Source organism: Equus przewalskii, chromosome X (assembly GCF_037783145.1).
Source record: "Equus przewalskii isolate Varuska chromosome X, EquPr2, whole genome shotgun sequence".
In the NCBI taxonomy this organism is placed as follows: domain Eukaryota; kingdom Metazoa; phylum Chordata; class Mammalia; order Perissodactyla; family Equidae; genus Equus; species Equus przewalskii.
The window spans coordinates 93,123,824-93,150,296 of record NC_091863.1 but is presented as its reverse complement, the minus strand read 5'-3'; the positions used below and the strand labels follow the sequence as shown (position 1 = coordinate 93,150,296).

The 26,473-nt window shown below is 36.8% G+C and overlaps 1 protein-coding gene across 14 annotated transcripts in view; it reads right to left on the bottom strand.

Annotated features, from left to right (window-relative positions):
• The window catches only part of PLS3 (plastin 3), a 73,635-nt gene that overhangs the window by 31,041 nt on the left and 16,121 nt on the right, over nucleotides 1-26,473 (bottom strand). For 4 of the 14 annotated variants that reach the window (XM_008541507.2, XM_070604130.1, XM_070604135.1 and 1 more), the window contains exons 2-3: nucleotides 5,059-5,142; nucleotides 2,445-2,528 (exon numbers count right to left, since the gene is read on the bottom strand). In XM_008541507.2, the coding sequence (XP_008539729.1) occupies nucleotides 2,445-2,517 (73 nt within the window). In that variant the 5' untranslated portion in view covers nucleotides 2,518-2,528; nucleotides 5,059-5,142. Of the gene's footprint in view, nucleotides 1-2,444; nucleotides 2,529-5,058; nucleotides 5,143-9,954; nucleotides 10,179-16,232; nucleotides 16,369-16,416; nucleotides 16,852-26,473 lie in introns of those variants that run through there. The other 10 variants (XM_008541509.2, XM_070604126.1, XM_070604133.1 and 7 more) reach the window with 7 other exon arrangements.

The window sequence follows — 26,473 nt, the reverse complement described above, 5'->3', positions numbered from 1 at the left end:
TAATTTAATGAAAATATACTGCTTGGAGCTTAACACTAAGCAGGTGCAGAAAGTGTGCGAAAGGAGAACTTCAAATCCTAATACTCAATTTATTGCTAGTAAAGAGAGTTTCAAAGCACTATTAATTGATTGCACAAAGCCTATGATTAGTGATAATTACAGAGATTTTCTCCACACACTATGATTTTGCTGAATTTCTAAAGAGATAATCAAGGCTATTATTGTTAATAGATGGAAAAATCATATAATGATTTCCATATTTTGTCACAATTGAACTGAGACAAAGTAGTCCTCCCTACCCTACCCACCAAAATAAGAAAAAATTGTCCCTGACAGGAAAATAAGTTACAGAGCTTGTTTTTAAAATCTAGTTTCCTTGAATGAAAGAAAAAGGATTTCCATAACACCTTTGACAGTTGCCGGAGGGCTCCATAACCAACAACAACTAAAAACTACAAAGATTTTAAAGGAAAATCAAAAGATTCAGCTGGGTCTTTAAACACTTTTCTAAAAGACAAACTACGCACAAGCCTTATGCTGAAAATACATATAAATTTTATGCGCTACAATGTAAATGGCCAAAACCTGTAGTAATAAATTCCACTATGATGAAAATCTTCATAACAAAGGCCCTTTGAGTCTACAGCTGATAATGACAAAGTCCCAGTAGATGAACAGACTGTATATAATTCCTCGGGATTCAATCAGTTAAATATTTATTGAGAACTTAACATGTGTGCATCACTGAGCTAGATACTGAAGGGGGAATACAAAAGAATAATATGCGGAACAGGCATTTGGACTCCAGAATTCCTGTTTACAGCATGTAGAGTAATAAGAGTCTGCATATCTTAGGAATATATGCCTGGTAGGGACTTCAATGAGACATATAGTCCAACCTTCTACCTTTGGGAAGCTGCCTACCCTAAACCCCCCAAGACGTATGACTTAAAATAAGACAGTGGTTCTACAATGACCCTTTCTTGCAGTCCAAACTCTAAATGAGCCCTCACTTAGTGCAATTTAACCCCATTTCCTCCATGAAGATAATTGGTCAACCCTCTTTATATCATTAAGCTTTCAAGGAGCAACTCAGCTCTTTTACTGATGAAAGTATTCCAGTTCCATCAGGTAAACAATATTTGAATTAGCTTTAATTTCTAAAAAATATCGCATACAAATATTTCCAAGATGCTGCACGTGAGAACAAGGCCTGTATTCAACAATAAACATTTATTTGAGGAGGTGAGGTCTTGAAGATTAAACAATAGCAACAATAAGTTATGGTCCCTACCCCAAAATTGTATTCATAAGGAAACAAATCAGGCTGCCCCCAACACTGAAAGATGAATGTAAATAAAACAGAAGGTTCAAAAGAAATGCAATCCTAAACACCATGATAAGGCAATTTCTATAAAATAATGATATTTTAAAAATCTTGCAACCAAGAATTCACCTGCTATTTTTTTCATAGTCAATCTAATATCAGACTGGGTAGTACCCTTCTTACAGTAAGTGGTATCTATGGTAAATTAATCGACTGCCTTTTTTCATACAGACACACAAAATTGTGTTAGATTTAGGACTATTCGATTTTTTTCTAGTTAGAATTCTGATGGGATTATGAATAGTCACTCTGGCTGTCCCAAGACATGCTGTTACTACTAAATGCCTTCAGAGAAAATGTTGATTTTCCACATAGGTCAAAGAGTAGATTCTGATTTAAATAACAAATTATTATGATCTAACTTTATATGCTTTAAACAAGGAGATACCAAATAGTGACACAGTCTACCTCTCTAAGCACATGTTGACTTATACATACATCAATAATCAGTTCTCACCCTGTTTTCTCATTATCTTCTACTGACTTGACCTGAGCACTGAAATTTGGAACGTAAATACTATAAACTGCTTCCAAAGCTACTAAATTCTAAGACATGTTATACGATGTTAAAAGGATAAACCAAATGGCATGCTTTGCCTCTCCATCTTAGCCAGATGCTTTAGTTTAACGTGAGAAGGTAGAACAGTCGCCTTTATCCAAAGGCACAGAATCCATGAAAAAGGCAATAAAGCCAAGGGTTTTAACATTTTCAGGGGTCACACATCCCTTTGAGAGTGTGGTAAAAGCTCCAAATCCTCTCCTCAGAAAATACGATACATTAAATACTATAACGACGCAGTTTGTCTAAAAATTTTAGGAGCCACAGCAGCCCCCAGTTAAGGACTGCGACCCTGGACTAAAAACCTCTGACCATAATAGATAGTAGATATAATCAGAACTAATACAGTTTAAAGCATAACTTCTAAAACTTTATCCCACCAATTTAACTATCTTGCCCTAAGGTTCATGATTAACCATTCATTTAAGGTTTTAGAGTAATAATTTTGATTAGGGCTAAAGATTGCTTTACTATAGTTACACTACAAAAATTACTTACCAACTTTTGCAAAGGCCTCTTTGAGCTCATCAAGCTCATCTTTGGAAATCTGAGTGGTAGCCATCTCATCCATTTAAAGAAGATCTAAAGAGAAACCAAAAAGGTTTAAGACTTTCAAAAATTTGGGGGATGAATATATTATAGTCACTCCTGCGAAATTCTCATCTCAGGGATAATTTAAACAGAAATGCAAACTACTAAAACCTCTGAATAGGTTCCCACATTTGTAGCTACAGCCATAATAAAAGCAAGATGAGAAGTCATCTTTTACCAAAAATTATTCAGAAAAAAATATTTCTGAATCTTCCTTCTGAGGCCAAAATCTTATATTACGTTCAAAGAGTATAAGGAAGGGCCAAGGTACGCAACAATGACACGAAAGAGACACATAATAGAAATTCTTGGTGATATGTGTCAAAACTAAAAGTCAACATTATGTGACCAAAGATTCATGTAAAATAGAACTTTTCCATTAAGCCTTTATCTATCTATCTATCTATCTATCTATCTATCTATCCATCCATCCATCTATCCATCTTACTGGCTATTTCCATTTTTTCTGCCTTATTGAGATATAATTGACATATAATATTGTGAAAGCAAGGTGAACACCGTGATGATTTGATATTCATATATATTGTGAAATGGTTACCACAATAAGGTAAGTGAACATCCATTACCTCACATCGTTACCATTTTTTCCATTAGGCCACATTAAAATCACTCACTGTGAAAACACTGATTTTCAAATAGCATCCTAACACCTATCAGTCACTCCCATTAAAGAAGGAGGCAACGAAAACAAATTCTATTTGGCTTTGATATAGAAATACACACAGTGTGTGCTAATGAACACAGCCTCATGCACAGAACTAATTATATTATTTGAGTTTACACCCTCTGAGATTTGGTCCTATTTTACCTATTTAATCAACAGAGAGGGGTTGGCACACTATGGCCTATGGGCCACAATCTGGACCACCGCTTGTTTTTGTTGGTTTTTACAGATAAACATTTGCGGTCAATTTTGATGATAAGGCACATTAACTTTGAACCCCAATTAAGTGAAATGTTATGCCAGAATAAAAAGAATTCCATCCTTCTCATCAGTAGATCTATATTTCCAAAACAAAGTACTCAATTATTATTATATTTTGAATTTTGTCAGTAAAAATTTGTGGAAATAATATATTTTATCCTTGATATTAAACAATACGACATTCTTGATGTTTTTGCCTCTTGGCGCACAATATTTATGATTTGGACCTTCACAGAGAAATTTTACTGAGCCTTGCAATAAAGAAAAGAGGTCTGTATCACAATGGATGATCCCCAAATATGAACGAACCTATTAACAATTTTGGGACAGAAGGAAATGAAAACGATTGTGTGTTGCCTTTTTTGGCTTTGTTTTCTTCTCTCTTTTGATCTTTTTTTAAGGACTTTACCTTTTAGAATTGTTTTAGGTTCACAGCAAAACTGAGCAGGACGTACAGAGAATTCAGTTCCCATACACCCCCCTGCACTCACACACACATAGGCTCCCCCATTATTAAGACCTCCCACCAGAGTGGTACAATTGTTACAGGTGATGAACCTACATTGACCCATCATTATCACCCAAAGGCCAGAGTTCACATTAGGTTCACTCTTGGTGTTGTACATAGCATGGGTTTTGACAAATATATAATGACATACCTCCACCATCAAAGTACCAGACAGAATAGTTTCACTGCCCTAAATGTGTTGCCTTTTCAAAAAAGTATTCTATGTGTTAAATTTCACAAACTATACAAAATACAAATTTGAGATCTTATATTTATCCCTTTTAGACATTTTTAATAAAAGTTAAAAAACTACTCACCAACTCATCATTTTGCCATTCAGACTAATACTCAGTACAGAGAGGCTCTCAAGAGCGAGCTGGGCCACACCTGTCTTTTCACAGTCATAGCTGTCATCTCTAGAACCTACCACAGGCCCAGGCACACAGTAAGGCACTCACTAAAAGAGTACTTTAATAAACTCACCCATTCAACAACTATGTGCCAAGCACTACATTAGATAAATTCATATTCATATTAATTTCCTGAACCCTCACAACAGGCTTATGAGGTAAACAGTCTTACCTCCTTTTTTCTTCCTAGATAACTTAGGTTCAGAGGGACCACAGAACTGGAATTCAAACTCCGGTTTCTCAAATCTCTGAGAAGTTTTCAAATGACCATATGATACTATTAGCTAAGTTTCCACCATAATGCAATACACATTCACAATGACTGGTATTTTAAAAAATTAAATAAAAACAGACTTTTAAAAAACATGAAACATGGCCGGCCCAGTGGCATAGTGGTTAAGTTCACACGCTCCGATTTGGCAGCCCAGCTTCAGAGGTTCGGATCCCACATGGACCTAGCTAGCACTGTTCATCAAGCCATGCTGAGGCGGCATCTCACATAAAACAGAGGAAGACTGGAACAGATGTTAGCTCAGTGACAATCTTCCTCAAGCGAAAAGAGGAAGACTGGCAACAGATGTTAGCTCAGGGCCAATCTTCCTCAACAAAATACAAAAACCATAAAACAAAATTTGCCTGTTCACAAACTTTTCTTACCTATGATTTTAAGATGACACTAAAGACAGACAACTTCTCAGTAGCTAAGTTGAGTAAAAACACCTTTCAGAGGAGTTTCAGGATCTATAAGGTAAAGAAAGATCTTCAGTTAGGTATGAAGTCAGGTATTTTAAATATTAAGAGTAAAAACTGAATTTTCCTAAGTTAAACTGCAACCTAATGGCAGTACTTTTAAAAAGTATTCTATATTTTACTAATATAGTGTTCAACATTTCTGATTACAAAAATACTATATGGGATTTACTCCAATTTTCTTTACGCATATTTTAAGTAATCATGCTTTCAATACGAAATTATTCCCCATGTCCATGAATTATAGCACGTAGAACAATGGCACAGAAAGTCTGAAAGTGAGACCATCTCAGAAAATCCAAAACATGTGGCCTCTCCTTTATCTCTAAAGGTCCTTTCCAGTTTGGGCAGTTGCTGAGTAATAATCTAAAGTATGTGAGTTTAAAAAAAAGGCAATTGATTTTATTCTCATACTACTGTACCATTTCTATACAAGAGAAAATTAGACAGAGATGGCTCTGGACATACCCCCCCCCACTCCCGGCCTCCATCCCTGCTGACCGGTGGATCTGACTAAATCCTTCTCTCCCGAGTCTCCCCTGTGCAGGCAGCAGGGCTGAGCGGGGTAGAAATCTCTCTCCATCTTCTTCATACCCCTCCTCAACACGCATACGCTGCTATCCTCACACAATTTGACCGATATTTTAGGCATCTGTTATGTGCCTAGTTCCTGCCCTCAAGGAATTTACAATCTGGGGAAGTCAACATGTAAATAATTATAATTCGACACAAAGTAAATTAGCGGCTGCAGTAAAAAGTGTAGAAGGGGGAAAGGCTCTGGAGTTTCAGGATTATTGACTCCTCCCCAGGTAGGCCAGGAAAGCAGTACTTTTGTTCTTCCTACAAAATCAGGGAATACTTAGACCTCATAGAAATGATTTCAAGGCACCGGTTTACTTAAATAAAATTAATATAACACAGCATTTAAAAAAACAAGATATACTTTCAACTTTTCTAATTTCTTATCCCTAACTTGTCTTAATAAAACCCTAAAATGACTTCTTTTACACCTGTAACTCAGATTTTTCATCTACAGGAGACATTAAGACGCACGCCTGAATCAGAATACACAGAAGAGCTGGAGCGGGCATATACCCCCAAAACGACATTTCCAGGCAGCTTTGGTCCAGGACAACAGAATAGTTTAATTTAGGAGTCTCTCAGTTAAATAAACTCAATTTTATTTACCTAAATAATTATTTGAAAGTAAATAAATAAACGTTACCCTGAAGCACCTGAGCCCAAACTGAGAACCACAAAGTCAAATTTGAAAGGCTCACAGTATACGCTTTAGTCGATAAAAATCAAGATTTTTAAATTAGCTATTTAATGCAGATGTTTCCCCATTATGAATGAAAAAAGGTTTGTCCTTAAGACTACTCATAGGCACTTGACGGTATCTTTAAGGAAATCAAACAATTAAGCACTATCTTGGGAGAAAACATCACATTTAAGTAACTTAGGAAAGACGTCCAGATTTTTAAAAATTAAAATTTTACACACTAAAGTTGTGGAAGCTCTATTCCTCTTCAGGGGGCAGTCATTGTACTGTAGGGTCTTTTGCTCTCAAAGCAACTAAAACATCCAGACTGGGGCTTATGAAGCAAAACAGAGGATTTGCCATCATTGCTGCCCTGTAGACACTTCACCCGATCCGGAGCACCTGGAGCAAGCGGCCGTGCCTCACCCAAGGACGTAGTGTGCTGTAATGGGGAGGCTGCAGGGTGGGGGTGTGGAGTCACAAGACAGCAATTAATGTCCAGGCTCTGCTATTTCCTGGCAGTGTGTCCACGAGCAAGTTTATTTAATCTCTCTGAGCCTCAGTTTCTTCATTTGAAAATAGTGATAACACTATGTACCTGCTTCCCCAGGGTCCTCATGAACATTACAGATGGCTTATGTGAGGGCAGACGGTAAATTACGTACACAGTATTATACAACACCCTGAAATCCTTAATGAAAGAAAATGGGGAGTAAAAGAATGCCTAAGTAATTGTGCGAGGCTATATAAATATAAGGCATAGGTTCTACTGAGAAATTTTTAAATGGGATACATGAAAAGTTATCCCCTTTGCCCTATAATCATTGAATACAGAGTATAATAGATGTCATTCCTATATAAAAATTATAAGCTTTTAGTCGAAGTAATTTAAGAAGGATAGGCCTAAAGAAAACCCGTCAGCCACTTTTTACCCATGACTCAGTTTGGCTCCTTCATAAGGCCAGTTTCTAAACACAACTTGAAGAGCAGCCAGAAGATGTAAAAGAAAGAAATACAAATTTTACTTCAAATGTTTCAGGACCACTTTTAAAAACAGCTGACAGCTTTTCAATATGGTCACATTCTTCCTAATGTGCACATTTTTTTCATGAGCGATGAAAAATAAAAGGTGAAGAGGTAAAACGTAAATATTATTTGCTGAATAAAAGTTTAATTTCTTTTTTTAACTTAATTTCAGAGTACGTGATTGACAGGCAATAAGAAAGTCTGACTTTTGAAATATGTCCTTTTCCCCTGTCTGTCTTCCCACAAAAGTGAATTTTATTTACAGGGGCGGGGGAGGGGGGAGAGAGAGAGAGAGGGAGCGCTGATGTTAAAAAAATATATATATATATTTTCTCTCCATTTAAACTTAGCAAATGAAATGCTAATGAAAAATAAAAACTCCCAAGATCTCTGCATTTTTCTGAATTCTCTCATCTGCAAAGCACTTTGCTCCGTCCCAAATTCTGCTTCCTCCGGAGCTCCTGTGCCGCGTCCTCTATATAGGGAAAGCAGCAGGAAGAAAGCAAACTCTCTCACTCCCTAAACATCCGAGGCACAGGAAAACAGATTTTCAAATAAGGGAATAAAACAAAAGCAAACAAAACCTTGTTTGTTTGTTTTTTCATAAAAGGATATGGTGTACAACTGGGTCTGAATTCAGGGCGTCACCCATAGAGGAATCTTATGCCTATGAAGTCATCCCTAATTACAGAGTTTGACTAACAATACGGCAATTATGAAACCACTCCACTGGCTCACTTAACTATACTTAAACCCTGAACACAAATCTTTGCTGAGAAAGGTGTAGCTACAATTAACTACCTGAAACTATTACTCAAATTCTGAAAGGAATTCGATGCAGATGAGGAGGGGTGCCTGTTTTCATCCCCTAAAGCAATTCACCTTAGGAATGCAGCTGACTAAATAATCTATTTACTAATCTGTGTCATTCAGTACCATGTGGGTCAGGAGGCAGGGCACACACATTGGGAAACTCATCCATGGATAATTATAGTATGAACTTCATATTTTTTTCCTGAAATCGAAAGGCAACTAAAACGTAAAAGCAGAGGATATTCACCAAAGACTTTCTCCCAGCCGCTAGCATGCCCGGTAAGTAGAACTGGGAGAGGCTGATTACTTAAATCAGAGATTTGGCAACACGTACTGAAGCTCGTGTCATGCAGAAGAGAGCAACAAAGGGTGGACAAAACATGAAAGAACACATTATTTCACTATAAATTTTAAAAAAGCCATAGTCACTGCTATGTGTGAACAATTCAACAGTGGTCAACAAAAGAGTGTATTTGTCACCTTCCTTGGTCCAAAACAAGCCGTGCTTTGGAACACCCACTCTTCAGGAACCTACCTGGACCAACAGAAACTGCCACCCTGCCTCCTCCCTAGTTAGGTACGTCAACAGCATTAGTCTCCAGGCCAGATGGGTGTGCGCTACTCTGAGCTAAAGCTCACCTACTCTTGCCGTGATTACTCAAACTCCAGTCCCATGACTTTAGAAGATTTCTACTTGAATGTCTATCATATTCACCAACTTACTCATTTGCAGTCAAGCCTTAATTGAAGGCTTAGGATGTACCTGGCACTGTGTTGGGTGCTGCAGACATAGAGAACTAGGACCCAAAGTCCTCTTCTCTCGAAGAGCTTACTGTCTACTGGGGGAAACAGATTGAAAAACAAAGACATAATATGAGTGCTCTCATGCTATAATAGTCATATTTACTGAGTGGTGGGCATCAAGAAAGGTTTTCCAGAGAAGATGATTTTTGAACTTTATCTCAGAACATAAGTAGAATTCCTCAGACTGACATCACTGTAAAGGCATTCTAGGCACAGAGACATAAAGAGAAAATGATATTCTGGAGCTGGGGAAAGGTAGTGTGGTTGGAGCACTGTGCCTAGGGTTTGTGACAAGACACAACTGGAGCAGAAGGTCGGGGTCCAATTTTGAAGGGCTACACTCAAAATCTGGTCTTGACCCTCTGGCCAAGGCAGAAGGAAGGTTAATGAGGAGGACTCCAGTCAGGAAAGTCTAAGTGTCTACAACTGAACTTATTGCCACATTATTTCTCCCCTTTTCAATTCTCTCTCCTGCCAAATCAGGTCTCCTCTTCAATTTCCCCTTTCCTCAGTCTCCAGGGCTTACAGATTTGAGACTGCAGTTTGACCACAAGAAACAAAGGGAGGATGAAGTAAATCACTAAGCACTCTGGATTCTTCTATCATACCCTTCATCACCTCCCGTCTGGCCTATTTCAAAAGCCTTTTAGCTGATCTATCTACAGTCTTGTCTCCCTTCAATGTAATCTTTACACTGCTACCTTCCTTAAGAGCAGATCTATGATATATTCCATACAAAAGAAAGACCCAGTTTTTAAGCACAACATTCAAGGCCCTACACTTTTCTGTACTGATACCTGCCTATCTTGCCAATGTTACTTCCCACTACATACACTGCACCCTTGAATCACACTTTATAAAGATACCCTAATCCCCAAGCACGCCATATATTTTCCTACCTCCATTCTTTCTCCTCTGTGGTTCTCTCCAGTGGAATGCTCTTCACCCTTCTCCTATCTACTCTTCAAAAGCATCTTTGAGGAAGTCTCTTCAGATTGTCCCCACTTGAGATAAAAGCTCTCTCTTCCCAGTACTCTCACAGAACTGTGTGTTTTCTTTATTACAGCCAGTGCTGGATTCTTTCAGACAGCTCCAATTTTAGATATCTTGCTTTACCGTCACACTATAAGTACCAATTTTTGAATGAGAAAATATAGTCACCACAAGGATAGCATTTAATACTATTATATAAAGGTCTTTGATGGAAGGGACCATATCCCACTCATCTTCATATTCCCAGCCACTATTCACAGTGCCTACAGCGTAGGTAGTAATAATAATAATAATTAAGATAATAACATATCATTGTAAGTTTATATTATACCAGCTAACATTTATGGAGCACTTGTTATTTACATGGACTGTGCTAAATATATACATTATGTAATTTACTTCTCAGAAAATCTCTATGAACCAGGTAATATTGTTATTCCCATTTTACAGAGGAGCAAACAGGTTTAGAAAAGTTGAGTAATTTGCTCAAAGTCACACAGCTAGAGAGTAGAGCCAGGTCTCAATCTTAGGTCCGCCCGACACCAAAGGCAGTATTCTCAACCATTTTGCTATATACTGTGCCTCTTTGAGAATGGCTTATTGAATGAACTTCTTTCCCCAACAAGACCATACACTTATGAGAGTAGAAATACAGCTTACTTATCTCCGTATTGACCACAGCGCTTAGTACGATGCATGGACACAGTGCATTCTCAATAAATATCTTTTGAATCAAATATCGCCCACAATCATTTTGACCATGTGAGTCCCCTTTTAAGAAACTATAATTGCTTATGTCTAAACAGATGACCTAATCTCTGCTTGATATTCCAGGTTCTCTAGAGTGGTCCTACTAGTCACATCTAACCAGTTTTACCTTTCAACAACGCTCAAAATTACCTTTTCGATCACAGCCATCCTCCTGAACATGTCCTGCTAATTCCTACATCAGTACCTTTTGTTTTATCCTGCCTCCCCTTCCTCTTTCCTTCTGTCCCACTAAGGACTCTCTGTATCTACCTCTCACATTTATAATGACCTCCTCTTTATTTTTCTTCTCCCCCATCCAAATTCTACTCTACCTTCAAGGTTCAGCAGAAGCCTCATCCTCTCCCAAACCATGTTTCCCAATGACTCCACTCCCTGTTGATCTTTCTCGTCAACTCCCACAGGATTTAGAATCTTGCCACAAAATTTGGCAATTTAATTATAGACTTTCTCCTATAGTTATATAAGTGCATGTGAGGACAGCCTGGCTGGGACATCCTACTTGCTTCAGATCAACTGCCTCCTCCACACAGATGGTCACTGGGCACATTTGGTCAAAGAGAATAATCTCCAATAAAAGGGAACCATTCCTTATCAACAGCACACAAGTTCTTGTTTAACTACTTGCTCTGAAAATCTTATTTCAAGATAGTTTGTTTCTCAAAAACAAAGTCTAAACTTCATCTTCGTCTCATATACTCCCACAATAATAATCCATTGCTGGATGCTGGGTACAGAGGCATGGCTCAAAAAATGTTCCAACTGACTGCAATGTTTCAAGGGTAGTGATAATTCCCAGCATGCACAATACCCAATGATTACTGAAACTGTACTAGGGAAGAAACAAGAGTCTAGGGTAGTTAAGTGACTTTGCCCAAGACAGAGCTGTGCAGCAAATGTAAAAGTAAAAAAGCGTGTGTGAGAGAGGTAATAACTACTCTTACCATAAAAACAAAAGCAAAGAGGCTATACATCACTTTGTGGAAAGAAGGCCCATGCCTATTACACCCTATGGAAAGTAATTTACAAGCTCCTAACACATGTGACCATGATATTGAGAATGAACTGTTGCCAGAAAATGTAGATAGTGACCCCTCTAGCTAATACTAACTTGTTTTCGTTACTTAATGGATAAGGGATTCATTTAATCCTTGAACCGAAATCACCAAAACTGTAATTGTGTAAAACATACTGAATACAGGCAAGAGGTTTAGTAAAGACTATATATTTTAGAGTTCTAAAAGGTCTTTCTTCAAAACATTGGTGTTAAATGGGTACTGACAATAAAACAGGTCATATTTTTTAAAAATAGGGACACAAATGCTCACCTCTTTTTTTTTTTCCTGAGGAAGATTAGTCCTGAGCTAACTGCTGCCAATCCTCCTCTTTTTGCTGAGGAAGACTGGCCCTGAGCTAACATCTGTGCCCATCTTCCTCTACTTTCTATGTGGGATGCCTACCACAGCATGGCTTGCCAAGCAGTGCCATGTCCGCACCCGGGATCTGAACCGGTGAACCCCGGGTCACTGAAGTGGAATGTGTGCACTTAACTGCCGTGCTGCTGGGCGGGCCCCTCACCTTCTCTTGTGGCAAATTCATTCCTGAATGACATGCTTCTGCTTCACTGTATTTAATATTGCTTAATTTCTGCCTCTTAAATGCGAAGTACTGTGAACAGCCACTCCAGTTGTATCAGTGCTAATAAGTTAATATAAACATAACCAAACACTCAAGTATCTATGTGACTTACTTTTTATTTTAGGATTTTTTTCATGCATAAGTCATCACTATGCTACCCATAGTATTTTAGCGATTACAACTGATTTTTCTCAAGGAGCAAGCAGCCTGGAGTTTTGTTTGCTTCCTTTGAGAAAATTTTAACAGAATCTCAGTAAAGGAGTAATTTTAATAGCTTAAGAGGTTATATGCATCTTTCTCGATTTAATGATTTCTTGCTCTGAAAGTCAAAACAAGTGAGTCACACCCTAAATGTCCTCACACCTGTCACAGGTGCCTAGTCCTAAAAGTTTAGGAAAGGTTAAAGCAGAAGGTAAAGGGGTCAAGGATTTTACTGTTCGTGATTCTCGCACCTCAGCATTATTAAAAATTGCTTGTTATAGTCAATGCAGAGAGCGAACTTCTATGAAAGCAATAGTTGACATGTACAGCATACTTTTCAGGCCTACATCTCCTGATAATTCTACTTGACGTTTCAGCCGCAAATTGGTAAAACTAAAGAGGACATCACTAGATAACCCGGAATGAAACCGACGGTATTTTCCCATGAGGCAGTGTTATATATGCTGTTAGGTTATACAGTATTCGGGACTAGAGAATAAAGCAACTGGCTGAGGGAACGGAAATCTGGATATATTTAGCAACTATGCTTCTACAATTCATTTAGATTAAAATAATCTGAACACAAAACCATTTCATTTCAGGTAACATAGTATACCATTTCAGGGACATTTGTGAAGTGACCTGAAAAATCTTACCTACTGAAAAATATGTTTCAAATTCCAAATCGATGGAGAAACGAACTTTGGAAGGCTCTATCAGTGACTGAAGGCTAACTCTACCTTTTACCCAACTCCAAGTAGCTGCCTACCTATAATTGCAATTTTGCCTTGGATATATCCAAAAACTTTAAGGAGACAAACATTAGTTACTGTTTAATATGAAAAAGGGATTGCTATCTCCCGCATGTATGCTGCTCCAACAATGCCTACAGACGCAGGAGAGTGGCAGGAAGGTTTGAAAAGAGCAGGGGAGCAGAGACTGCTGTTGTTTGCAAAGTCACGCGTGGGGGACTGCACAGTTAAACTAAGCTCTCTTAGCCCTCTTCCTACTTCTCTAACAACAACAACTAATTACGCCATCTTCAATTTCGTTTGTATTGTTTTAAAGGAGATGCACTATAGAGTCCTAGCTGCTAACCCCAAACTCCCTTTCAGTGCATGATGACCAACCTCTCCTCTATCTCCTCTGCTAGTCTGTGAGCTCCTTGGAAGCAGGGTTGGGATCTTACTTGACCTTGTATCTCGGCTCACAGTGAACACCCACCAAATGTTTGCTGAATAAATAAACTCTGATGGAGGTAAGTAGGGAAAGTGAACAGACTTAAACACAATGCAGGCTAAACAGCCGTCTCATGCGGTTTTAAAAATGCATGCTCTGTAGAGAAAGCTGGGAACAAAACAGTCAAGACATATTAATGTTCCCACATTCCTCACATGCAATTGGCCTGTTAGCGTGCTTTAACTATCTACTCTTGTTTAATACTTCAAGATACGAAAAAACTCTTCAAGATGTTTGCAACCAGTCCTTTGAATTTAACTGAAAGTCAAACAGAAAGGTTTTTTTTTCAGAAACAGCTTTTCCTCGCAACGATTTTGGCAATCAAGCAGCACATTTCACCTGTATAATAATACACATTATGCACAAATCATGTTTTGACAAATCTGCAATTTATAGATAAAAGTAATGTTTAGAAATAAATGTAAATGGCCCCAAACTAAAGCTATAAATTTTTATAATGAAACTTTTCAATATATACAAAAGTAAGAGGAAATAGTACAACAAATGCACATAAACCCATCATCCAGACTCTACATTTGCTAGGATTTTCCCATAAGTGCTTCGTCTCTTCTCCCTTCTTGTCCTCCCTCTCCTTTCCCCTCCCTCCCTGTTCTCTCTGTCTCCTGAATTATTTTAAAGCAAACCCGTGATTTCACCCTACATAGCTATTAAGAAATGAGTTCATTTTCTGGAAATATCTCTATTCTATTCTAGAATCTAGCACTAGCTAGATTCTAATTGATCTTTTTTTTTAAGTACCAATATCTATGAGTCACCTAAACCCCAAAGGGTGCCCAATCCTGTGTCATTTCCTGGAAGACTATCAAATATCTCCATTTTAAGTAAAAGTTTCCTTTCCTCTTTTGGGCTTGATAAAAAAAGATAAGATCTTAAAGCAATGGCTATTTAAAAATAAGTTAATAACTTTTCCAATAATAGAAACATTCAATTCAATTCAGTCAGATTGAAGACATTCTTTAAATTCTTGTCAGACAAGCGTTTTGTAGATATTTAATGTACGTCTTACTCATGTTCTAAAAGCCCCTTTTCCCGCGATGAAGAATACTACAGCAAACCCAAAGACAACAAAATGACACCTCTCCTTCCCCCATCTTCACAAAGCTAAGGTTTACAACTCCTTAGATTGAAACAGGGTGTTCTCCTTTTAAAAAGTCTAATCTTTTCCATACTTCCTAAGTAAACTTTGACACTTTCCAAAAATGTCTGAATAACTCTTGAAAAAATAAATCTGCTGCTAATAAAATTAAAGAATGAATTAATAAACCTTCACACACATTCTCCTTTCCTATGAAAATTAACATCGAAGCCAAGGGCAATCTTCAGGTGTATATACATACATCACAAGGCAAGATCAGACTAGTTAACGTGCTTCAACTCAAAACAAGATATTACGATGTACAATTCAAAATCACCAGAGATACAATTGCAGCTTAGACTTGGAGCTAAGCTCAAAGCCTACCTGTTAGTCTCTGAAAGTGCCTCGGCAGTGTTATATACCCTGCTTACATGTGCTCAGATATAGTACCTGTTAATTGAGAAAACTAGATTCTTTTGTTTTATACTTCACTTGTTTTATTTCATATGAGTGTACTAAGTACAACCAAGCTGAGAGGTTACCTTCATGTCAGAGTCAGGATTTACATAACTAGCTATATTGGAACAAGGAAAAATAAAACTTATTTGATCGCCAAGTGATGGCAAACCCTGGTGAGTTTGTGAGCATTGTAAATCACTATCATGATCACGTTATATCAACTCTACCAAACTTTCTTCACCAATGATTTTCATGTATCTTGTAAAGTATAAACAAACTCTAGACAACTGTGTCATAAGTCATTCTGTAAGAGTAGAATACCAATCTAATCATGACATGTTCTCTCATGACAGCTACCTCAACTTCTATCTCACAGAATTTTGAAAAACAATTTAGCAGGGATCAAAGGCATTCAAAATCCCACCTCCCCCTTACCCAAGACATAAAGTAATAGTTTCTATCATTTAAACCATTTCTAACTTGATAGGTACGGCCATATGATTACAATTTCAAAACCAATTTTAAAAAAGTACAAAGTCCCTAAAATAGTCCCCAAATAAAGAAAAGACAGAATATATAGAGAACAGATTAGCATCTAAACTTCAAACATTTCTCTTAAGACAAACTGGATTCTATATGAATAAATAAGATTTAGGAAGTGTCTCCAAATGTTTAACTACCCAAACACATAATAAGAATTTCAAGATTTTTAAAGTAAATTTCTGCTTAAATATTCAGTAATCTAAAAGTTTGAGCCTAATAAAATAATATTAAAATAGTTACCCTTCTGTGAGACGAGAGCAAACCTGTTTCTTTCTCGAAGCACTAATAGAAGGAATCTCCCACGCCCAGAACGCCAATCTGGAAACCCAACATTCTTCTTACAATCGCAACTTGAGAGAGCAAGTCATAACACTTCCTGCTAGAAAAAGAGAACACCCTGACAAAAGAATGATACAATACTTACGAATCCCCTTCCTGTCAGCCTCGCAGTATTAACGCCAAGTATTAATAAATTCTAATTTCACAATATTAGAGGCAAGTTAATTTTTTCATTCTAGCTCCACTGAAATCATGCAAGAACACAAGGGAGTTTAAAGTTGGTTCAGGTCAAATAGCTACAACCCACATACCTATTTAGAATTTGAACGTTAGCCAAGTAACCTGCTTATTTTAGAACACATGGAACCAGCTTCTCCCCAGCGCCCAAATCACTTGTTCATAGTAGACTACATTACTCAGAAAGGCTAATTAACTGTCTCGGACCACTTATGTTCTCTATTCTTCATTTCGATCCATACTTATTCATGCCTTCATACAACATTTACACTCCATATGCGAGGTATTGTAGCATTTATTGTATCTACATCCTGTTTTTGGTTGAACAGGTAAGCTATTAAGTGTAGGAACTATATTTTCTACTGGCACAGTGTATAGGAAGTAAGCCAATACTTGCTGAACTGAATTTTCCATCGAGAGGCAGTACTGCAGAGTAGTTAAGAGCTCTGGAGCCAGATTGGGTTCAAACCTTGTCGCCACAATCTTTTAGCTGCATGTGTCCCTGGGCAAGTTGCTTAAGTTCCTGTGCCTCTGTTTTCTCATCCAGAGATAATAATAACTACTTCATAAATTGTTGTGATGCTTAAATGATTTAACGTGTATTGAAAATTTAGATCATAGCCTGGCACATGGTAAGCATTAGATATGTGAGAACTGCTATTCTTCTTATTAAAATTTGCTTTTTAACTGGTGTAGCAACTCTAATCAGCTAATTGCTAAATTAAGCAACTGGTTAGTTGTGCGCGCCCTTTATGGGAGAGAACAGAAAATCAACAGGAGTACTGTGCTAGTCTCAGGAGGCGATTTCTAAGACCGACACACGGCAAGCCAATCATCTGAAAGGAAATGGAGCACAATGGGAGCGTCAGGGTCTTAGGAGTCTGCCAGACTGGAATTGAAGTCTGTGTGACCTTGAAGAAATTCCTTAGCTTCTCTGAGCCCTAGGTTCATATTTATAAAAGTGAAGCTAATTCCACACACTTCACAGGGTTGCTATGATGATTAAATGAGCCGATATAAGTACATAAGAGCATCTGTCCCCAGCGAGGTGTTCAGTAAGTGGCGGAAATTATTATAATCTGTCTGGGATATAACACACCTAATACGATCTGCTCTGTCTACCTAATAAGAACGAAAGTGAGATAATAGACACTCCAGTCCTTTATAAATAATATAAAACAAACAAAATGAAGCACTTTATGATAACATAGTGAAATCTCAAAGTAAGGAGGCAACTCACACTGCCCTCATTTGTAAAAAGATTTGGGACAGTCCATGATATGAGGCAGAGTGTTCTCCTGTCCTCATCACTAACCACCTTAGCAGACACTGGATTACATTTTGTCTCCTTAATGGAAGCACTTTATTTCATCAACAACAAAAACTTCATGAAATATCAAAAGACAACACAATTCAGAACAGAAGGAATATAGCAGCAGGAGCCAGAGGATGTGTTTTTCCATCTGTTTTCATTGCTGACTCACTATGTGAAGCCTCTTCAACTTTCCCAGGTCCCAATTTCGCCATTTGTAAAATAAGCATAGCATCATCTGCCTGTGACTGTCAGGGAATACATGAGATAGGAAGCAACGCTCACGCACTCTGAGCGAACTGGATACACATGTATGTATTATCATGCATTTTACAGACAGAGAAAATTGGGGCACAGAAAATTGCCTCAGGTAAGAAGACAGGATCATTGTTAGAGCAGAAATACTGGGTTTTCCCAGCCCTACCTTTTCTTCAGCCATACTTGTCACTGCAGACCGCTTAGATGGGTCTGTCCCAAGTGCTACTAACTTCTTTAATGATAATGCTAACTAAAAATGGCTTCCTTAACTTTCCCGTTCCTGGTCATCTGAAATGTACATGCTTTCCAGCTTTCTGAACTCTAAAGCTAATCTTTGATCAGAGTGAAATCTGTCAAGACCATGTTGCTGATTTTAAGGTCTGTTCACCATAACAGAATAGAATTTATTTAAACTGGAAAACATTGTGGCGAAAAGTTCAAGAAATGGATACTCCCTTCAAAAATGCACATCTTCTATTTAGTAAACACTAAGACTTTTCCTAAAAGACTGTTCTATCACATCAGTAGTTCAACCAGTTTTAGTCTGGGGCCCATTTTGTAACCTTCTAAATGTCTCACTCATCATCTGAGGTCTATGTGGATGTGTGGGGCTGGGTCGGGGGGAGAGGAGGAGTGTGTTTGTATATGTGCATGTGTGTGTCTGTCTGTGTGAACAGAATCTCTGTTTTTACCACGGGTAATGAAAATTGGTTTGGGAATAGAAAATGGTGGCAAATGTTGTGTAATAGGTTTCATATTTTTATAAGCAGGTCACAGAATGAAAACAACTTTTACATTGCATTCCAAATTCACCAGGATGAATGCTGAGGAAAGCCAATGGAAACCAAACTATGTTTTATCTGCACACGTAAAGCTCTCAAGTTCTCTCTCTCTCAGATGTTACGAACAAAGCCACAAAGTTAAAAGTTCACACAGATGCACCTGTGGACACACACACATACCTCAGGCGGAAAGGAAGGAAAGAGGCACGCCCAAAGTCACATAAGAGTTTCATAGATGGATCAGTGTAACATGCAGTTAGAACGCTAGACCTAGGCATAGTATTTTTAGTCTCTTCGAACTTTCATTCAAACGTCATGCTCTCCACCACACCCAGTACTAGGTATATTCTTTCTATGTGTGACATAGACACTTGAAGCCTCTCCCACAGCTTAACGACACACCTCAATAACACTGATCTATTCTCCTTTAATGAAACAGGCTTTTACCCATCTTCATGACTTATAAAGCAAACAAATAATGCCCACAGCAAGTGAAGCATTGAAGTGAAAGGATCTAACATAAAACAGGAGCCAAATTAACATGCAGGAAACTGCTACTGTAATTTTTGACTATATTGGAAAGTTTAGGAAATTTATATTAGGAGTAGTATTAGGTACACAAACTTCTTGTTGCATGGATGTGTCAAGTTTTAACAATAAAATATACCTGGTTTATGTAATCACTTTTTTCATATTTGAGAAGAAAATAAGCCACAAGAATATTTTATTTTCAATATTCCAAGGGATGTCTTCACAATAGTAAATATTTATTAGCTCTGTCTTATTATACATTAAATGATATACTTTGTCCTAACACACTATAACAAAAGGTTGAAATAAATAGAAGGTAGTTTTAAGTCCTCCAAAAATTATCAACTGAACTACACACAGGGCAAGAAACTGATTTAAAAGACATCTATGGTGACCATAGCTAACAATACTAAATTGTATATTTGAAAGTTGCTAAGGGAGTAGATCTTACAAGTTCTCATCACAAGAAAAAAGACTGTAACCATGTGAGGTGGTGGATGTTACCCAGACTTATTGTGGTGACCGTGTCACAATATACACACATATCAAATCATCATGCTGTACACCTGAAACTAGCCTAATGCTGTATGTCAATTACATCTCAATGAAACTGGGAAAAAGAGACATCTATGTTCTGTTCATAGCTAATAAAATCATACAAAGGAATAACTCATATGCTCTACACCTTTCTATCCTGAGGGTGTCTCATTCAAAAAAAGATGGATAGGAAAGGAAAGAGGAAAGAAAAAGAGACAGGAGAGGAAAAAGGAAAGAAGAGGAAACAACAAGAAAAAACCCAAGTAATTCATCGGTTCCTAAATTTTTGGCCTCAGGACCTGAAGACCCAAAATTGCTTCTTGATATGCAGGTTAGATCCATCAACGCATTTATCATGTTAGAAATTACAACTGGGAAATTTTTAAGGTATTTATCTATTTAAAGACAACAATAAACCCATTACATGTTAACTTAAATAACGTTTTTAAATGAAAAATCACTATATTTTCAAAAAATTAGTGAGAAGAGTATACTGTTCACATTTTTTAATTGCTTTATTGTTTAACTTAATACAACGACAGCTAGATTTTCATTAATACAACGATTGCTGGATTTTCATATCTGCTTCTGCATTCAATCTGTCGTAATATGTCATTTTGGCTCAAGTACGTGAAAAAAATATGGTCTCTCACAGATACATTGTTAAAAGAAGGACTTTAAGAACTTTTTCAGATACTTAGGAATATTCCTCTTTATAATACTATACTAAAACTTGAGAAGTGGTAGTTTCTTAAAACGTTAGTTGTGGCATGGAATCTGATACCATATAAATGAATTTTTCATACTCTGTTACATTAAAATACATTGGTCTACCTTACACTTTAAATGCTTAATTTTTTATCCATGCTTGATGCTGTAACATCATGCACTGGTCATTTGGAACAATATTGTTTGACTAATGCAAATCTTCCAAATGTTGTCACACTTTATTTTACAATATCTAACAAGTCACTTTCATTAAAAACACCACCAATCTCATTAGAAAAGTCTAAGTATTGACACTTGGTAGCCGATACAAGTTTTCAAAAATTTGAATTTTTCCTTGAAAGCTCTGATTTTATCACTGGTAACAAATACTCTCAGTTACTTTCCTTGCAGTGACAGGCACATTTAGTTCATTTTTGATAAAATATCTGCCAAATACTCAGATCTGAATAATCAGCTAATATGTCATTCGATCTTTCAAGTAATAACAGTTTTCTATTTTATTTATTTATTTATTTATTTATTTTTTGAGGAAGCTAGGCCCTGAGCTAACTGCTGCCAATCCTCCTATTTTTGCTGAGGAAGACTGGCCCTGAGCTAACATCCGTGCCCATCTTCCTCTACTTTGTATGTGGGACGCCTACCACAGCATGGTGTGCCAAGTGGTGCCATGTCCACACCTGGGGCCCGCACCAGTGAATCCTGGGCCGAGGAAGCAGAACGTGTGAACTTAACCACTGCACCACTGGGCTGGCCCCACGGTTTTCTATTTTTAAAAATGTAGGTAGTTTAGCTGGCAACTCAAACAACTGCACAAGTGCTTTTCCTCAAGACAACTACTGTGCATCCATAAGCAGGAGAAATGCTTTATGTGTGCTCCCCATCTCATCATATGGAATATTAAAAAGATGTATACCTGAGAGTTGAGACTTAATAAAATTAATTTTTCCTGCTTCATCAAGGACATTTCTAAATGAAATGCATGCTGTAGGTCTTCTTCCAATGGTGAGGAAACCGTTCAATACCATCTATTTCCAATGGTGTTGAATACGATGACTCGTAATACAGTGTGGTGCCGCTGCCTTGCTTCTTGCTAAGGCACCAGCAGTGTTACCCACCATTGCTTTTGCACCACCAGTGCAAATGTCAACACAGTGAAAAGCAAATAACATCTCAGTGTTATTATGCAAGTAATTTTGGTCCCCAAGGGACCATATGCCACATTTTTTTTTGAGAACTGGTGCTTTATTGAGTAATATTTGTGATGGATTCATCTGATTTTAAAGAGACAAAAAAATAAGGTCTGAAAGTTTTAACAAGAAATTTCAAAACTGAGAACACATTCCAGAATTGCATATATAGGTTTTAATGTGAGTTCTGTGGCTGTTGCCTTGTGAAAAGAAAAATTAATTTATTAATATCAATTCTGAGGGGACCAATCTACAGCTTATCTACTCCAAAGCACATTTTTCAGAATCAGGTTCAGGTCCATAACACATAAATTTCTCATGATAGTGTAGCTTAGAAACTTTTAATAAATTTCTTTAGAAGATTAAGAAAGACAATATATTTATTACGAAACTACTTAAAAATAGCCAGCTCATGTATAGCAAATCAGATTTTTCTTCTGATAAACAGTAAAAATTTCCTTCTCTGAGATAAACTGGAACAGAAAGGGTTTAAAAGTTAAACTCTGCATGAAATGCAGACATTATAACTATTTTAAAATATTAAAAACTAAGTGCACTATAGTATTTATGGGTAAAATAATATATGGGTTATTTTAAAGCAAATCCCAAAGGACAAATAAAAAAGAAGGGAGAGAAAAGATGAAACAAGAATATCAAATATTGATAATTGTTGAAGCTGGGGGTTCATTATGCTATTTTGCTTTGTATGTTTGTAAATTTCCGTAAAAATAAGTTTTAAAAAATTCCATGTGCTTATAAGAATTTGGAATTTTGGAAAGCAAAAATAAAACTCCTGGCTCGTATTCATTCACTAGACAAATACTGAATGGCCACCCACTCTGTAGAAAGCACTGTATTAGATGGCATCTGGAAAATAAAGATTTATGAAACATGCCTTTCACACCCAAAGGGCTCAGAGTGTCTGTGTCCATCTACGTAATTAATTCCCTAACATGGGTATAATGCCTCCACTATGACCACTTTAAGTGGCACTTATGCTATTACAAAGCACAACCTGGGCCAACTGAATTGCAAATCATTATAATGCAATTTTAAGAAAAAAGAAAGAAAAATTCGCATGAAAAGAAAATTTAAAAAGGAAATAAAAAAAATAAGAAATGAGACTCTCTTTGGTTTTCCTCTATAAAAGGAAACGAACAAGAGATGTGTGCAAATATGGGCATGACCACATCATTTTTCCACCACAACCCATCATCTTATTTCACTTCAGGACAGGAACCATCATGTCATCTCCTTTGAGTCAGCTCTTGTACTACTCACATAGGCAAAAATAACTGAGTAATACATTCATTTTCCATGGTGAACATTACATGTATTAAGTATTCTATAATGCTTCAAATGACAGAAGACAACGTTTACAAATGCCACACTTGAACATTAATTTCCAGGGCTACTAGGTCCTTTCACCACCCTCCTCCACACAAATTAAGCCCGTCCCAAAGAATAAATCCACAAGTTAAGCTATTAACATTCCCTGGTTATTCAAGGGGTTCAATTATAACACTGATAAATGAAAAATAAAAGTGAGAATCAAAAAATCAAATATTTATCAGCTTCTAGTTTATTGCCATATCTTCCAAATAAAATGTCAATTTCTCCCTATTCAAACTTCAAATAAAATGTGCATGAGTTCTCAAAACTCATTCAATGAAGGTCTTTAAAAACTGAGTGATAGCTCTAGTGTTTTAATATTTAATATTCATTAAGCTCTATGAGGGCAGTGATTTGTCTGCTTCGTTCACTAATCTGTCTCAAGCATCCAGAACAGCGCCTGGCACACAGTAGACACTCACTAAGTGTCTCTTAAATTAATCTGTGATAACGACATTGCATCCTAAAGGAATTAAACTCACTGTCATTTGCTGTAGTGGTTTATTACATAATCAAGAACCAACTTTTAGCACTTTTAACGCAACTCAAATAAACAAACATAAAAGGCATCTACATTGGGTAACTCTACAAAATAGGATGATTGCTGAGAACTAATCTGGCCAAACAAACGGCAGGTTATATCTTTCTAGTTACATCGAATCCATGATCATATTGGTAATTGAAATGATGTTTTTAATTCTCCACTTTTAGAAAATAAAGGCATTTCAGACAAAAGAAGTGGAGTGGAAAATATAAACAACTCTGAATTTTATTGAGTTTTCCCTGATACTTGCCACACAAAAAAAGAAAGAAAAATCTCACTTAGCTGTCAAGATATCACTTCTCTAGCTTTCTAAACTTTAAAACGACTACTTTTTGACCTCACAAGGAATAATGAAACCTTCAAAAGAAAAAGCCGCTTTAGCATTTCCTGCCGGCCTGCCCTAGCCCAAGATTAACCTTGTCAGTTTTTAGGAAGACATATAAAACCCCTTTAAAGGACTAATTCAGATGAAGTGGTAACACGAAGCCATAGTTTATAAGACGCTGGTTTCTACTTGTTACCAGATGTTGCCATCACTTCAAAGTGTTAAATGCACTGATGAAGAGGTTCAGAAATATTTGCATGTGAAATATTTTCTGACTTCCGCTATTACTGTGGAGACATGCTCCCCGAGAAAAACTGTTGCCTCATTCTCTAATAAAACGTCCTTAAGATTGCCAACATTCACTTCAAGAATCACCAAGCACTCTACGTCAGTCTAACTCTTCCATGTAATTCTTGAGAAAGCACATATATACACTTTCAAAACACAACACAAATTAATTCCATTTCATTGGGAGTCTGTCATGGACAGCCTGCTTAAAGGTCTAGCTGAAAAATCCAAATTTGCATATGTGTAACTTCTGGAATTGCTTTTTTAGACAAGTAAAGAGTCACCAGTTCTACACAGTTTAGGATTCCTTTACCAGTAATAGTCCAACAAATGCACTGTGTTATCTGCTGCTACCCATTCTTCTCTGGTTATGTTTATTTCTTTGGCTATGTTGACATTAAGGTTTTATTAGCTTAATTAAAAAATATTTTTTTAATCTCCAGAGAGAGTTTAATTCAACAACAATGGTTGCTATTTTCTACACATAATGGTCATTGTTAAGTTTGGCCCAATGCAGAATCCTGAACACAATGTCGATTTATCCTTAAGATTGGCTGCAAAAATACCATGGTCTCATAAAGTGCTATATGCCCTTACCATTCAAATGTATGGGAGATGCTCCATAAATTTTATTAATTTAATTTTGCTGAGATGCCTCAATTCTATTTCTTTGAAAACGGAGTTGAATTCATAAATATAACGCTAGGCTGGCTCAGATTTCTAAAGAGTGAATTGTAACTGACCAGTGTTGCTTGCTCAGTGTTTTATTTGGCAGTCTGTTACCTGGTACAGCTAAAAAGGTCTCATTATAATTAATTCTGCCACAAATCAAATGACTTTTGTGGCTTTCACTTGCTAAAAATCATAGTTAGCAAAAAGTCATCCACACAAGAGTAATTTCTTCCCTCTCCCAGTTTATTTCTCCCCCGGTGCTATATATATTACCTCAGAAACTGGCTAACGCCATTAGCAGGGTTCTTTTGATGTTGTAGACTGTCTTAGGCTCACTGGCTCTGAGAATTCACTGCTTTAGAGAAGGAGCTTTTAAAAGGCTCTCATTAGACCACATAAATATAAAAAATGCAGATAATTTACATGTGAAGAAAGAAACTGGAATATCTGTTTCTGATGAGTGCCATTATATTGCATTCTTCCTTAAATTACACTTTTTTCAATTACAACAAAAGATATGCTGCAGCTGCGACCATCACCTAAACAAAGTTAGGGGTAGGTGGAGAAGAACCAAATTGCTGATATTAGTGGTAGTAAATTTCTCTTTAATGATGATACTAAAATTATGAGCCCTATGCTTTAACTCAGGTAAGTTTTCATTGGTAAAGATGCTAACTGTATTTAAGGTAGTATAATTGGACTGTGATTTTCAAATTCCTTCTTTCTAAGTCTAACAATTTAATACCGTATTCATAATGTTCTAGGCTACCAGAGATAATATTTTACTAAAACAATAAAAGCCAATTTAGGATATAAACAGGATGGGAAAGAGAGCCAGAAGGTTTTTTTGTGCCTCCACCCTGAATCATTAAACAGAAACAAGGGTGCAAAAGCTTTATCTTGAGAAAGCAAGACAGAAATGAAAGCATGATCTCTTTCACTTTTACTTCACCTAAAAGCAACAAGGTGACGTTTTTCTCTTGAGTTCTTCAGCTCTAATCAGTTTAACAGTCCCCTTCTTTTTTTTCATACCTAATAGTAAGTTTCCAAGTTTCCTTTTTAAATTAAGAGGTTTACCAGATTCTTTGTAATTTTTAAGATTCTATTTTGCAGACTCAAAGATCAAAGTATGAGAATGCACAAAAGTTTTCATTTAAAATCTTTAGATTTACTACTCATGAATAACAAAGGCATTCCAAACTACAATACCCTAAATCCCAATGCTGTAGTGGCATACTCTATTTTGCTATTTTGGGAAAAGTGTTTGTTTGAAACAAAAGAAGTAAACCATGCTTTCCTTAAGGTAGACCAATAGGTTTAGGTTCTTGTAAACAGAAATCCAACGGGAGGGGATCTTTAACATTCTGGATGTAACTCTTCAAAAAATTTTTAAATCCAAAAACAATCA